Source organism: Camelus dromedarius, chromosome 3 (assembly GCF_036321535.1).
Source record: "Camelus dromedarius isolate mCamDro1 chromosome 3, mCamDro1.pat, whole genome shotgun sequence".
Classification (NCBI taxonomy): domain Eukaryota; kingdom Metazoa; phylum Chordata; class Mammalia; order Artiodactyla; family Camelidae; genus Camelus; species Camelus dromedarius.
This window is the reverse complement of record NC_087438.1, coordinates 111,156,448-111,172,549: the sequence shown is the minus strand read 5'-3', so window position 1 is coordinate 111,172,549 and position 16,102 is coordinate 111,156,448. Positions and strand designations below refer to the sequence as shown.

At 43.7% G+C, this 16,102-nt stretch overlaps 1 protein-coding gene across 2 annotated transcripts in view; it reads left to right on the top strand.

Annotated features, from left to right (window-relative positions):
* Positions 1-16,102, top strand: part of TIMD4 (T cell immunoglobulin and mucin domain containing 4) — a 61,372-nt gene that overhangs the window by 37,098 nt on the left and 8,172 nt on the right. For both annotated transcript variants that reach the window (XM_064484488.1, XM_010987251.3), the window contains exons 4-5: positions 795-878; positions 1,946-2,005. In XM_064484488.1, coding sequence (XP_064340558.1) covers positions 795-878; positions 1,946-2,005 — 144 coding nt within the window. The remainder of the gene's footprint in view (positions 1-794; positions 879-1,945; positions 2,006-16,102) is intronic.

The following is a 16,102-nucleotide window of genomic DNA, read 5'->3' as shown; positions in this document are numbered from 1 at the left end:
GCTTCACTAAATTGTTCCTTTTTGTTGTCTTACAGTTTCCTTTTGTGTTGCTGTTTTTTCCCATTCTGCTTTTGAAGGGTCAGCATTTTGGGTTCACCAGTTGACTTCCCAGGAGTCTTGGAGACGCTTATTGAAGAACAAGGAAACGTCACCCTGGGTCAGACTCCAGTTCCATCCTACCAGGGCTTAAGTCTTGACTTGAGCATTAGAAATTGGTTGAGGAAAGTCCACCAGATGCCTTAAAACTCCCCTTGATGATGAATTAGGTCTCCGTTTCTTTCTTTCCTTCTTCTCCTCCCTCCCTCCCTCCCTCCCTCCCTCCTGAATCCTTCCTGATCCTGCATCTTGGACTTCTCACTGAATTACTAGCTCCAGATAAGGGCTTATCAAAGCTCCCACCATGTGTCCACCTCTGATTTTGAGATAAGAATATTAGAAAACGGTCGTGAGATAGCTTGAAAGCTGAGGCATTTCAGCTGCCTTAATAAGGTCTGGACTAATTTAAACTTTACAGTATTGAGTTGGCTAATTCTCTTATACTCTGAGTAGTCACCTGAAGTCCGTGAACCCTAAGTCTATTTTTATACGTACCTTTTATTCCTTTGGCCTTTAAAATAATCGTCTTAGAAAACATTTGTCTTTTTTTCCCTAGATTCTAAGAATGACTTGCAATCCTTGAAGAAAACCTGAAATAGTTATAGAAAAGCACAGACCACTATAAAAATAGCCCCGAATCCCACCACTTAGCACACTTATTTTTTGCTGCTTTTTGTCAAACTTTTTTTCTCTTCCAGAGTCTGAAACTGTCATTCCCTCCAGCACCTCTCAGAGAAGCACTGAGGAGACTTCTGGAGACACTGCTTTATTCACAGCCAAAGGTATGTGGCCCTGGCTCTCTGTTTTTCTTTCCTCGCCCCTTAGATTGAGGAGGAACACTGAATAGAGCGTCACTGAATCGGATGACTAGAGATGACTGTTGGATCCTGTGCACCACGATGCCCGCCTGGGACAAACTGGTGTCAAGAACTCACTGATGACTCATTTGTCCCTATAGATTTGAGACAGACAGACAGACAGACAGACAGACAGAGAAGACCCACGACCTTGACGCATTCTCTAGAATATCTGCCTTCCCACCCTGTGCTTGGCGGTGCTCCACCATCTCACCCCAGTTCCAAGCGTACCAGTCTTCTTTGTTGAAAGCCCCGAGGGGAGTACTCACTTGACTTACTGGCTGTTTGTAGGGGAGGGAGAATTCTTTCATTCACTTGTGCTTTCATCCATCCAGCCAGACTTCTTAAGGTATTTTTACAAGGGCCCGGGGGCAGAGAATTCCCTGAAAATAAGATATGATTCACAGCCTTGGAGAAGCGATAGGGGACTGCCTGGGCTTGACTGCCCATTGTGCTACTTTCCCCGGGGGTCTCTGGCCCCGGTTGTGTAACTTCATGCATATAAGGAACTTAGATTCATGCCTGGCACTTTACTAAGCAGGCAAATGGTAGCTGTTACCTTAATGGGGCTTATAATCAAGCAGAGGGAAAAAGACATCTATGGGGTAAAGAAATCAATGCTTGTGATAGTAAGATAAGGGGAGGCAGGGTAGGAGGGTGGTTCACACTGCCTGGGTACAAACCGTGCTTCTTACCTGCTGTGTGACTTTGGGAAAGTTACTTAATCTCTCTGTGCCTTCGCTGCCTCACTGGTCAAATGGGAATGATAAAACACCTATCCCGTGTCTCTTTCTCAGGATTAATGAGAGAATGCACATAGATCACTTAGAACAATGTCAGGAGTGTACTAAATGCTCAGTGAACATTAGCTCTCCTTTTTTTTTTTTATGACAGAAGTCAGTTTAGGGGGACAATGGGGCCCACCAAATAGGAAGACAGGCACCTACTTATGTTTGTTTTTTCCTTTCCTTTGTTTTTTCCAACATCTGAAGGTTGGGTTGTCCAGTCAACTTTGTGGGACGTGAGTGAGTCAGTGACTTCTCAGCCAAGAGGTAAGGGGGCTATGTGCCTGCGAGTGGTTTGTCTTTGGCAGTGGGAACAGTCTGTCATCCGCCGCAGGCTTGTCTTGGGATGCTGCTATTTTGGTCCCACTGTGGTCACATCCTGCAGCCTCCCACAAGCTGAGATGAAAGTGAAACATGATCAAAGCATCAAAGCTGGCTCCCTCCCTCCTCTGCCGCGTTTCTGAAACCCCTCTGTTGGGACCCCTCCCCCCACCTTCTTCCTCAGCCACTTCCGTCCTGAAACTAGGAACCCTAGGAGGAAAGTCACCCATTCATTTTCCAAAATATTGCTACTGTATTTTAAATCACGCCAATATGCCACTCGTGCATTTTTGTTAGAGATACTTTTTTTTTTTAAGTAGAAATAACATTCTCTCTGACTCCCTGTCTTTAATCCCAGTTCCTCCTCTGAATTAATCACCGATGTTAGTTGAAGATGATCATCCTTTAGAACTTTTCCTATTCCCTTATGTGTGGGTGTAGATACAGAAATATGCAATTTTGTTTTGTGTATGGATTTTTTTGAAATACTATCTTACTGTGTGTAGCCTTCTGCATTTTCACTTGCCTAACAGTATGCATTGGGCCACTTTGTTTTGTGGTCCATGTAGATCTGCATCACTATGTTAAAGTGCTGTTACATTGTTTTATACTCTGGGTACTTAGAGTGTCCACTGCCCACTGAGGGGCATTTAGGTTGTTCCAGTCTGCAGTGAACATCCTTGCAGGCAAGGGCCTCATTAAGTGTTGATGCAAGTGTTTCTCTAGCTAGGGTGCTGACCAAGAAGGAGAAATGCTAGGCTGAAAGAAATGTGGGCTTTTAAACTTAATAGCTATTACAAAATTGTCCTTCGGAAACCCCGTGCCAATTTACTCCCCACTCCCTGCCCCCCACCCCCCGAATATCTGTTTTCCGGTATCGTCCCTACACTCCATAGGACCATTTGTTTAATTTTTTTCAATCTCCTGAGAAGCGAACGTCATCTCGTTCTTTTGTTGGTCTGATTAGCAGAGAGTTAGAGTGTCTTTCTGTTTATTAGTCAGAAAACAACCATCCTTTACCTCTGAGGAGGAGGCAATGTAACATCACTGACGAAGGCTCAGAAGATGGAATTGGAGGGGACAGACAAGAGTGAGTGGAAGGGGGTAGGTTTTGAATGAAGACTGTAAATCAAGATGAAATGCAAGGGTGATCTGACTTTGAGAAGCTTTGGCATGCCCGAACTCCTACAGCGGGAAGACGGGAAATCTGGACTACAGGTTGATAACCAGGTGCCAAAGACCCAAACCTTCTTTGTCATGGGTTGGGGTGAGGGTAGGGGGCTGTCTTCTGACAGAAGAGAAGGTAGCAAGTAGAAAAGTGATGAAGGATAGTAGAATAGATAAACAAGATTATACTGTGAAGCACAGGGAAATGCATACAAGATCCTGTGGTGGCTCACAGCGAAAAATAATGTGACAATGAGTATACGTATGTTCAAGCAACCATAACAATAATAAAAATATAAAAATTCTCATAGATTCTGCCCTCAGCTAAAGGCAGTCTGTTCAGGAAATATGAACTCTTACCCCTGCAGGTAGCTAAGAACTCAAATCACTGCATCCAGCCTGAGATTAATTTCTTTTCTTGCTTGGCTGCAGGAATGTATGAAATGGCCCCAAATTTCTCCCCAAAGACACATTCTCTGTCCTGGGCAGGGACTCTGAAACCAGGGCGAAGAGAGCCCTGTCACTACGTCATTTCCTAAATAAAATCAGGTGGCCTGGGATTAAGTCCTCTGCCGATTATGCCTCAGCCTCAGTTTTACTGCCTTAGTAACATCCCAAATCCTTTATTTCCAGTCCTTTCTTCTCACAGTCTTCTGGGTGGCAGTGGATTAGAGAGTGAGAGATGCAGCCCCACCATTTTATGCTGGGTTTTTGTTTTTTGGTTTTTTGGTTTTGTTTTCTTTTGCTTTGGTTTTAGAATCTCAGGCTCTTGTTCTGTCCTTTTCTAAATCTCCGTTTCCTCCAAATGTACAGTGGCCATAATGGCTGTACATATCTCCTAGGGCTGCTGAGTGAGGAAATACATGATAAAAGGCCTGGTACATGATTACTGGCTGGTAAATGACAGTCCTCATGATGGATTCCAGTTCCCTCTCATCTGCGTGTCTCTGCATGTCTCTCCCTTTCTACTCACTCTCACTCTCAGGCCAGGTCAGCAGGGGAGCAAGAGGCCACACCTGCCAGCTCCCAACTGACTTGCTGTTTGGTTTTATGGGGTTTTTTTTGTTGTTGCTGTTAAGCAGTCAACATGTTGTACATTAGATTTCCCAGAACCTATTCTTACAACTGGAAGTTTGTACCCTCAGACCAACATCTCCCCATTTCTTCCACCCCTCCGTCCCTGGCAACCACCATTCTCCCGTTTCTATGAATTTGATGTCCACATATAAGTGAGACCATGCAGTATTTGTCTTTTCTCTATCTGACTTATTACATGTTGTTGCAAATGGCAGGATTTCTTTTTTATGATTGAATAATATTCCATTATATATATATATATATGCCACATTTTCTGTATCCATTCATCCATCAACGTATGTTTAGTTTGCTTCCATATCTTGGCTATTGTGAATAATACTGCAGTGAACATGCAGGTGTAGATTTTTTTTGAAATGATAATTTCATCTTCTTTGCATATATACCCAGGAGTGGAATTGCTGGATCCTATGGTAGTTCTATTTTTAAGTTTTTGAAGAACTTCCATCCTGTTTTCCATAGTGGCTGCACCAATTTACAGTCTCATCAACAGTGCCCAAGCTTCCCTTTTCTCCACGTCCTCACCAGCACTTGTCATATCTTGTCTTTTTCATGGTAGCCATTCTAGCAGGTGCGAGGTGATATGTCATTGTGTTTCCCTGATGTTTAGTGATATTGACCACCTTTTCTTTTTTGTGTGTGATTTTTTGTGTGTGTGTGTTAGGTGAATGATTTTATTTATTTTTTTTAACTTTTTTTATTGATTTATAATCATTTTACAATGTTGTGTCAAATTCCAGTGTTCAGCACAATTTTTCAGTCATTCATGGACATATACACACTCATTTTCACATTTTTTTCTCTGTGTGTGTGATTTTTTTTAACTACTAGTAGTTTAAACTAATAGTTAAACTAGTAGTTTAAAAAAAATCCCACCCAGGAAACAGGCAATGAGTGACAAAATTACAAACTTGGGGAAGTTACGAAAGCTTTTTAAAATGTCTCCCCATAGTCATTCTCTATCCACTATTAGAGAAAATCCGACATTCTGAAAACTTTTCACTGACTCCTTTTTCCATGACTCTACAGAACTCTGGGTTATTGGTTTTATTCCTGTGAGTGGACATCTTTAATCTTCTGATGCCTCCAAGTTGTTCTGTCCTTCTCATTTCACTCAATCTCGGGAGGCTCCACACTATAATTTAGGCTTGGAAATCAAGTTATGCCTGCAAAAGAGCCATGGTTGAGTTTGCTATGCAAGAGCTTCCTGGTTTGTATTATTTATTTGATAAGACACCTCCAAGTGTATATTTCCTGCTTCAGTGCCCTCTTCCACTTTTAAAGTGTTTGGACATCATCTGAAGAAGCCCAAACTGGGGCAGCAAATCCTCACCTCCACTCTGAGGCTGCCTAGAAATGGAGCTCAGAGATGTGGAGTGACTTTCCTAAGATCACACAGCGAGGCAGAGGGAAAGCTGTGACTCACTCCGGGATTTCAGGGGTTTTAAACTTGGGCCCATGAACTCCTGGGGAGGGGTTCTCTGTGGAAAACTGGGAAACTGAAGACGTTGAGGAACTGAGGTCCAGAAAGGGCCAGCGAGTTGCAAGAGGCTTGTAGTGAGTTAGGGAGACTGCTGAGACCAGGCCAGTCAGTTCTGCTCCCAGGTAATCTTGACCTTCGCCCCAGGACTGCAGCCCCTGTCTCTCATCAGAACTGTCCTGAGGGCAGATTTTCATATTTCCTCAGGTTCACTTTTTCTCAGTCCTCCAGGTGGATCATTACAGTCATCAAAAAGCATGAGGTCCAGGCTGTAGAACGGTTTGAAATTTAATGCATCTAAACATGCATGAGGACGTGGCTGTCCACCCAGTAAAACTGGAAGAAAAAAAAAAAAAAGAACATTGCTCTGGTAATAGTAACATTTTCCTTTCCTTGAGATTCTTATAGTAGCTTTTCCTTGGTCCCAGGGTTAGGATGGTGGGGGGGGCAGGGGGTGTGGGAACGGGGTACTTTTAGCAGCATTTGTTCTCTTACTGTCTCTTTCTGTTTTACGAAGCTTCAAGGTCCAGAGCAAGCTAGCCTTTCCATGGAATCCAAAGATTTTCAAGGAGAAAAGTGGTTGGAGATGGGGTTGTGTATTTTCATATTGGCATTTGGCTTGGATACATGGAAATAGGCAACATGGTATTTGGTAAAGGCCCTTCAAATCTATCATGCATTAAACGTGGCTTATCTCGTTGCTTCTCTGACCATGGCCCAGAACATATAAACATGAGTCAGTTGTGACCTCTGCTCTTAAAGGAGTCACACTTCAGTGGGATAGACAGGCTTGTGCACAGCAAACAATCATCCAGTGAGCTTTGTTTTGGGATAGAAGCAAAAGTTACCCTGGGGGGCCCAAAGAAGGGAGAGATGAACTCTAACTGGGAAAGGAGGGCCGGGATGATTTCACTCGGTGATCTTTGAATTGGTTCTTTAAGAATGAGAACATTTCATTGAGCAGAAGAGGGTGAACAGGTAGGGGGAACAGATGAGCAAAGCTAGGGGCTTTGCTCTTATAAGAGCTTGAAATCTTTGGAGATTGTTTAGTAGTCTAGTTTAAAGGAGACAGGAAGCTAGGAATGGCCGAGGTTCTTAAAGGACTTGACTGATGGGCTGAAGAATTTAGATTTCATTCCAGGGTCACGAGGACCACTCATGCTTTTTGAGTAGGGGATGATATTTTCAATTCTGCTTTAGGAAAAATCATTCTGGCGAGAGTGTGGAAGATGTATTAGAGGAAAGTAAGCCTGGAGGCACAGAGGCTCCCCAGGAGTCTCCTGCAATAATTCAGGCTGGAGATGAGTGTCTAGACTAGAATGATGGCAGCAGTAACAACAGAGAGGGAGCAGACTCAAAACCATTTAGGAGTTCGAACTGAGAGGACTTGGTGACTGGAGTAAGAATGAAGGATGATTGATTCTCTGTACCTGGGAGATTAGATCCATGTGATGGGGCCGCTGATGGTACAGGAACCCCAGGAGGAAGAGTGAAATTTATTTGGGAGATCTTGAGTTTGGAGTGCCCCTGGGAAACGTCTAAGCGGCAGTTGGAAATGTGGGGCTGGGGTGATTTATGAATACCTCAGTAGGGACTCAGTGTCTTTGATGGTGAGCACCTCCCTCTGATCAAACAATAATTACTATGACGATTCACATTGTAAGTGCTGGATGGGGACTTGCCACTATACCAACACTTTTATACATGTTATCTCATAAGGGAGAGTTCAGGGGTATCCATCTAATGTTGAGTCTCTGATAATAAATGAGTTATTGAGCGCTTTTCATAGGCCAATGCTGGGCCTTCACCTCACTGTTGGCCATCATCCCGATCTGTGAGGAAGATTCTATTACTACATTCATTACAATCGAGAAGAATCTGAGGTTTGGAGAGGTTAAGAAATTTGCCAGAGAACTCCAGTCTCTTGGTTTTTAAAACTGAGCTCTTAAACACTTTATTCTATTGTAGCAGAGGGAGTAATGGAAGCTCTGCGGCATTGCCTAAGATACTGTGTGAGATGACATGGGGATGAAGGCTTGCAAATGCAGACGCCCCCACCTCCATACAGGATCAGCTACATGGGGAGAGGGTCTAGTGGAAGCAGAAAAGCTGGCTAAGGAGGCAGAGAGGGAGACAGCAAAAGTAGAAAGGGGTCCCGGAGCAAAGGTTATGGAGGGTGTCGTTAAATATTAGGAAATTCTAAAGGCCAGTCAAATAAGATGAGGCACTTAGAAAGGTGGTTGTGAACCATGGCTGGGGGGACCATTAAAGGAACAGTGTTAGTTCTGTGGTGGACACCTTGAAGTCCAAAGATGGGCAGCTATTAGAGAATAAATGTTAGGTATTCTTTCCAGGAGTTGGAGGGTGAATATTTACAGAGGAGTCAGGGTAGAGAGAGAAGGTTTGTCCTGATATAGGCGAAGGGGAGGCAAACTCAGAAACGGAGCAATTTGGGTTTGGTCTAGAAATGGAGATAAGAGAAAAGGGTAAGGATAGAAATAAATGGAGGTAGAGAGCAGTCAGAGCTCATGCTGACCACCCAGGGATGTGGGGGAAGACTGGGGGACCAAGAACTCTGACATCAGCCAGTCTATCTGTGCCAGACCCGGCCGTGGGCCGGAACCACAGGGAGCTTAGTGAGAACACAGATTTCCTACCCCATTCAAGACTTGCAGAATGAGGACCTCTGGGGGTGGATCCAAGAAATGGTGTGTTTAACACTTTCGCAGGAGATTCTTTTGAAGCTAGTCCAGCCCAGTCCTGGCTCCAAGAGGGCACTTAGGAATTGCTGGTGTAGTACACTCGCCTGATTCTACATGGATGGAAGCTGAGGCACAGAGGCATGAAAAAAGTTCCAAGAGGAGAGGAAGTCGGTCCTAGGTAGGACTCTCCTCTGGCTCCCGGATCAGAGCTCTTTCCCCTACACCGCACTATTGAACTGAAGATGGAGTGAAGCCCCATCGGAACTCGATGCTCTCTGGTCCTCAAGTGATCAAGGGCACAAAGAACTTGGAAGAGGAATTGCCTTTCTCAGTACAAGTTCAGCAGAAGGAACAGGACGAAGGCAGGGGAATGAAGTAAAGCTCATTTTCACTCTCAAATGCCATTGTTAGGAGGAAAGAAATTGGATGCAATTGATTTCAAAGTCAACATCTTTCGTGAGGCATTAGCCGATTTATTTTATCTCTCATGCCCAGTGCTGTTCACAGGCTGGAATCAGCTGGTAGCCCGGCAGTCTAGGGATAAAGGAAAAGGACAAAAAGTGGATTCTCATGGTTTCTCTCACAATAGCATTATATTCTAACAACCATACCAAAAAAAAATTTTTTTATTAATAAAGTTGGAATTGAATCCATGTAATTCTAGCATCTAGCAAGCAGCTCACCTTCAGAAAGGTCAACCAAATAAGATGAGAGAAAGTCGCCAAGCTTTAAGAGAGGCATGGCCGTGGCAGGGTGAACAGAGAAAGCAAAGTCGGGTACCACTGAAGCTGAACACGGAGCTGGCCCTAAGACGGGTCCTCGTGAGTGTTCAACCAGGTAAACTGGGTGACCACCACCCTGCAGACCCAAATGTCTCTCTGACACCAAGTCAGGTGGTGGAGAGAGACCCCTGGCTTCACAGGAGGCTCAGATCAGTGGATAAACCTCAGCGAGCTCTGTGATGAGGTGAAGTGTCTGTTCTCCCCGCTGGGAACGAATGAATAAAGGTACTGATGCCCTTTGGCAAGAACCTACCCGCGCTTGTGGACCGCTGACCCCTGTGGTGCCCTGCAGTACCGCAGAAGGGAACACAAGTGGAATTTGCAATCAGATATCATTGTTCAGTCGTTTTACTAGCAACCATCACTAGCTGTGCAGCCTTGGGCAAGATATAGGACTTCTCTGAGCTTCAATTTACTCCCCTTCCAATAATTTGGCCCAAGTTTGCTTGCCCCATAGATTCATTTCAAAGTTCAAATGTGGTAATAGTGAGAAGGGTGTATCTCAGTGGGAGGGCGTGTGCCTAGCAAGCACAAGGTCCTCCTCCTGGGTTCAGTCCCCAGGACCTCCATATGCATGGCTGGGACATGCTGCTGCACCCCAGAAATTGACACATTGTAACTGACTATACTTCAATTTTCAAAATAAGGAAATAAATAAAAACCCCATTACCTCCCCCCAAAATAAAATAATTAATAAATTTTGAATGTGATAATAAATGTGGAAGGGCTTTGTGCATTTTCAGCTGCTTCCACTGCACTCATCATCATTAACAGAAATAACAAAGGTCAGGATCTCCTTCCGGAAACCGCTCCCGCCTAGGCAGCGGGTGGAGGGAGGCTAGCGCTGCAGTCTGACCGGACCGCTTCCCATTGTGCCGCGACATAGCGTGGTCGTTCCCCCTCCCGGCAGTGGTCTGTTCAGAGCAAGTGTGTGTGAGCTCTTGCTACATTGACCAAAGGCCACAGAGCGCAGAGGATAAGAGCTTGGGCTCCGTGGGTGGATAATTCTGGCTCTGGGGTTTGCGCTCTCCCTTCCTCGCTCTGTCCCGTGAGCCAGTTTCCTGACATCCGCCACAGCAGCCCCCCTGTGAGGTGAGGACAGTAATGGTACCCACCGCAGAACAGTCTGCGATCAAACGTGCAAAGGAGCTTACTCTGTGCCTGACACATAGCAAGTGCTTATACGGTATCCATTTATTACTACTGTTGTTAGAAATCCAGAGGGTTCTCAGTGGAATGTGCCCCCTCGCCACCTCCCTCAGTCGAGACTTACTGGTCGGCGGGTGTGGGCAGAGCAGTGCTAGGCACTGCCCTTCAGAGAGGAGTCCAGTGGGGAAGTCAGAGAGGGCTTGTCTGTGCTCCACCGAGACAGAGGTATGGGCACATGAGAGCAGTAGCCTGAGGGGTGAACTCCAAGCTCTCACGAAGATGAGGGGATTTTTGCTGCTGGCGCATCCTTGGAGGCAGTGGGAGGTTGAGGCCAAGTCTGGAACTGGGTGACTCTGAAATAATGGTGTTCTAGAATCTCTGATTCTCTTCTGTTACCTCGCCTGCGTGAAGTGTGAAGTCATCGCCGCGTTGCCTCCTCTTTATGCACCACTTTGGGTGCCTTCACAACTTGGTCTGTTTCCTTTCAAAATTAAAAAAAACGGACTCAATTTTGCCCTTGGAGCTAATTCACTCGACTCACGCATGTAACACTCTGTGGGTTGATTTATTCAGGTGCATAGTTCTCTTTTTGATCATTCCACATATTAAAAGACGTGCAGAGGTCTCCAAAATTTAAAGGAAGTATGTGCATTCAATAAATGCGTGTTTCTGTTTTCAAAAAGGGTTTTGAAATTCCAGATCTGCCTGAGTGCTGCCTGGTAAGGTCGGATAGTGTGTCTTCTAGGCACTTCCTTTTTTACTTATTACTGTGAAACCTTGTGTGAGTGAAGACATCTAGATTTTAGTTTTTCTCTTTATTAAAAAAAAAAAAAAAGGGAGTCAGGATAATTTCGAATATCTCTCAAATCCAAAACACTCAGACTGATTGTTGGTGCCTTTCGTTGACTTTTGGATTTTTTTTAAGACCATACCACAAGTGATCCAGAAGGGGGCAGCATTAGCCAACTGCACCCAGTGAAAGAAACTTCTCTGAAGCCTTGAAGCTGTCACTTTTAAAATTGTAGGATTGTGTGAAGATTGTATCATTGAATTGACTTATTTCAGAACTTAATTTGTTTTAAAAGTAGATACAGATGAGTCTCTACTCATCTGAATGATGATTCAGAGATGAGTCAACATACGTAATATGAGTTTTAAAGTGTACCCACTGAGAAGATCGAGCTTTTATTTCCAGGTGGCATCTGGCGTGAAGCCCAATGGTTAGAGAGTTCATGTTTTCAGACAGGATTTGAATATGCTCTTTTTCTTTTCTCTCAGAGTGGTTACAATCAGGACTTTTGAGTCATTCAGAGTTGGGTTCAAATTTCCTTTTGCTGTCTGTGTTACCTTGGGTGAGCAACTGAAATTTTTTCCAGCCTCCGTTTTTACATCGGTAACATGGGGTTTCTAAGCCTTAAATGAAATAATTTACTTGAAGTGTTCATTATGCCAGAGCTGCAGTAGTGCGCGATAAACTGATTCCGAGAGGAAGTCCCTAGTAATTTTGAAGCACATTTCTGCTAATGGGATGGAAACAGGGGTGAGATTTGAAAGGGATTTGTAAAAGATTTTCTAACCCAAAATCCAGCGCCCTTCCAGAATTACACACAGCACATTTGGTTTTATCTGAATGAGAGAGTGGGGTCTAGTCGGCCACCTTAGGATATCTCCCCACACCCCAGGGTCTGAAGGACGTTCTGAAGGTTTAAGGTTAAAATTGTACTCAGATATAACACATTTAAGTCCCTGACTCCATGGGCGGGCATTGTACCTGCACCAGGAGACCGATTTACTGGTCGTCAGCAAACTTTCTGAGAAGGGCCGATAGTACATCTTCCAGGCCTCCCAAGGTGTGCTGTCCCTGTCACAGCGGCCCCACTGCCCCCACGGTACAAGAGCAGCTGGAGAGGACACAGGTACAAGGGGTATCTCGTGCTTCAGTGCAACTGTCCCGATGGACAGTGAAATAGGAATCGCCCGCAGTTTTCGTGTGTGATGAGTTGTTCTTCTTTTGATTTTTTTTTCCCCCAACCTTAAAAATATGAAAACCCTTCTGGGCTCTCAGGCTGTGCAAAAACAGGCCTCAGGCTGTATTTGGCCCTCAGGCTGTGATCTGTTAGCCCTTGATCTGCACCGTCCAGAAACAGGACACATTCCTTCAAAAGGGCAGATGGGAGTGTGTTTCGCTAGGTTTATTTTCCAGAGTGTGCACTGAACATCGGCCCTTACCTTACTCGACGAGAAGTCCTTAGAAGGTAAAGATGGTGTTTTTGTACCTTAGTGTTAACATTTACTTTTGTTAACTTGATTTTTCAGGTTCCAAAATAAGTCCATGCTCTTGTGACATAAAAAGTTAAGACACTATAAAGTCGAAGTTCTTTATATTCCAAACATTCCCCAGCCCTTGCCCCAAATGATCAAGGTGAAGAGATAATTAATGTGAACAGCTGGGGCTATATCCGCTCAGATCTGGTTTTTTTTCCCTTTAAAACAGAGTAACATCTCTTATTATTTTTTACAAAAATTTTCAAATTGTTTACAAAATCATTCTCTATTCCTTTTAAAACTGGCTTTAAAATTCATTCCACATTTCTGTTCAACAAGTCTTTGCTGCAAGGTTACTATCATGCATGGTTTAGATTGAACTGTATGAAACTGCTAATGTTGATGCCATTTTAAAAAAAAAACAAACCTTTTTATTTTCAAATAATTTTAGTCTCACACAAACTTGCAAAAATAGTTGAGAGACATCTATACATTCCTCCAGCTTCCCTCAGTGGTAATATCTTACATTATTACAGTATATTATCAAAATCAAGATATTTGCATTGACACAATACAATTAAAGAGTCTACAAATTCTACTTGGACTTCACCAGTCCTCATTATTTTAAAAAATCAAATCATTTTTGACCTGTTAAGATAACTAATATTATATATCCTGTTACATCTTTAAATGTCAGTACTCCGATCTGAAGAGGTGACTTTTCTCATAGCACCACAAAAGCCCTTCTTTGGCTGTGGGTTAATGAGTTTTTGACAGCTATCTTCAAAGTTTCACTTAGAGCATCGCTGTGGCCTGGCTTCAGAGAAATGACACACACCCTAACAGCTGGCCCTTGACTGAGGCATCTTGCAGAGTTTCCAGTAATTAACACATGATACACAGAATATTTTACAGTTAAAATTGTCATATTTGAGAAAATTTAGAAATTATAGACAAGTACTAATAAGAATAAAATTTAATTGCCTACAGTATTTCCACTCAAAGTCAGATGTATTTAGCCTTTTAGTGTTTCTTCTTCGTTTTCTTTGGGTAACAAGAAATATGTGTGTGTGTGTGTGTGTGTATATATATATATATATATGTAAGTATTTACAGACTCTTTCCCTTTTTAAGGGGATAGCTTTATACCTTAAAAAATTACTATGGAATGATAATTTTCTCAGATGATTCAAATTCTTTCTAACAAGTTATCCAGCGATCGAAAGGTCAAAAAGGACATAGGAGCTCAGTTGGTGAAGTACTGGCATTTTCAGATGAATAAACTGTGGCTCAGAGAGAGGAAACATCTTGCGCAAGGTCACAGGAAGTCTGGGTGAGATACTTAGTGGTGGTAAAATGTGAGGGAGGCCGTGTGGCAGCCTGACAGTGCTCTGAGGTCAGGGGTTAAGTTTTATAGGAATTCCCTTTTGTCAGAGAACCCATGCATACCCAGAACTCAAGAGCCTAAAATTAAACCAGCAAGCCAATGTACTCCTTTGCAGTGAGAACTCTAGCTGCCAAGGGGTCCGCATTTTGGTATTTTTTTAATGTAAACAAAAATCTGGTATTCATCAGAAGCGTTGGTCAGTACATGGACCTGGGAAAAGCATGGTTAAGGTTAAGATTCTTTTATTGTTGTTGTTACACTTTAATTCATTTTAAGATAGATAATACACACACGTGGCAAAAGTGCAAAGCGTACAAAACATTTTTCACTAAAAAGTCAATCTTCCTTTCGTCCCTGGTGCCCGTCCCCAGAGCCGCCATTGTCTTGGAAGATCTTAGAGACCGGTGTCTCTGTGTTAGTTTTCTGTCGCTGCTGTGACAACTTAGCAGCATGGCAGTGGCTTGAAACAACACAGATTGATCTTATTCTGGAGGTCCGAAGTCCTAACGTCAAGGTGTTGGCAGGGCTGCGTGCCTTCTGAATTCTCTAGGGGAGAGTCTATTTCCTTGCCTTTTCCAGCTTCTACGGGCCACTTGCTTTCCTTGGCCTTTGGCCCCTTCCTCCACCTTTCAGCCAGCAACGTAGCAGCCTCAGATCTCCGTTTTCCTCTGACCTCTTCTTCCACATCACATATCCTGACGTTGATCCCTTCTGGATAGCCCAGGATAATCCTCCCGATTTGAAATCCTCCCGATTTGAAATCACCATGTAAGGTAACGTATCACAAATTCCGAAGGTTGGGACATGGACACTTTTGGCTGTCATTATTCTGCCTCCCATGGTTTCCGCATGACTCATTCTTCCTCTCTTGACCAGATTAGTAATGTATTATTAGTAGTAAAACATTTCTTGATCATTTGTTCAAACACACCCCTGTATTAGTATGTCCATTATATTTCCCAAATAAATATTTCAAGGATGCAATTTAACTACATGTAAACGGAAGCTCTCATTTTCCCCATCCCTAATGGATTGACTTGCACAGTCAGCGTAAGCACTGAACCCTCTGCTCTGGACTATTTGTTTTCTAGATTCAATGCAAATCGTTATAGTGAACATTCGTTCTTGCCTCAGTGGGACGTGCTATTTACCTGGTACAATTATGCTTGAACTTGAGTATAATAAGGTTGTTAAGAGCATAGGTGTTGACAGCAGTCAGACCGGTTCAAATCCCAGCTTCACCACCCATGACCTGTCTGCCCTAGGTCATTCCTCAGTTTTTTCACTGGCAGGATGGGGTAGCATCTGACCCATGGAGTTGTTCCTGAGGACTGAGTGTTCAATGGGATGTTAGTAATAAGATGATACTGGAGTGATGCTCTTTTGAGCTTAACGCCAGACCTTTTAATTCCGTTTGTTCTTAGAGTAAACATAAGCTCAGAGCCCATTTCCTAACTCTTAGGCTGGTCACCCCCATTGAAGACCACTCACTTTCTTCGTATGTCGACTTCTTTTCATTCCTGTATCGGTTGCCCAGGGCCGCGGTAACAAGTATCACAAACCAGGTGGCTTCAAAGGGCAGAAATTTAAAAAAGAAAAAAAGGGAGTGGGCGGAAATTTATTCTTTCACAGTTCTCAGGCTGGAAGTCTGAGATCCAGGTGTCGGCAGAGGCATGTTCTCTCTGAAGGCTCTAGAGGGAAACACTTCCTTGCCTTTTCCAGCTTCTGGTGCCGCAGGGATTCCTTAATTTATGGCAGCATCACTCCAGTCTCTGCCTCTGTCTTCTTGTAACCTTCTCTCTGTGTGTCTCTGTGACCTCTTCCCTTCCTGTGAAGTTACCAGCTATTGGATTTAGGGCCCCTCCAAAATCTTGTATGATTTAATCTCAAGATCCTTAACTAATTACATTGGCAGAGACCCTATTTCTAGATAAGGTCACAATCTGAGGTTCTGATTGAACATGATTTGGGGCTGGGGAGATCATTATTCAAATGCTCCGCCTCTCACAGAATTGC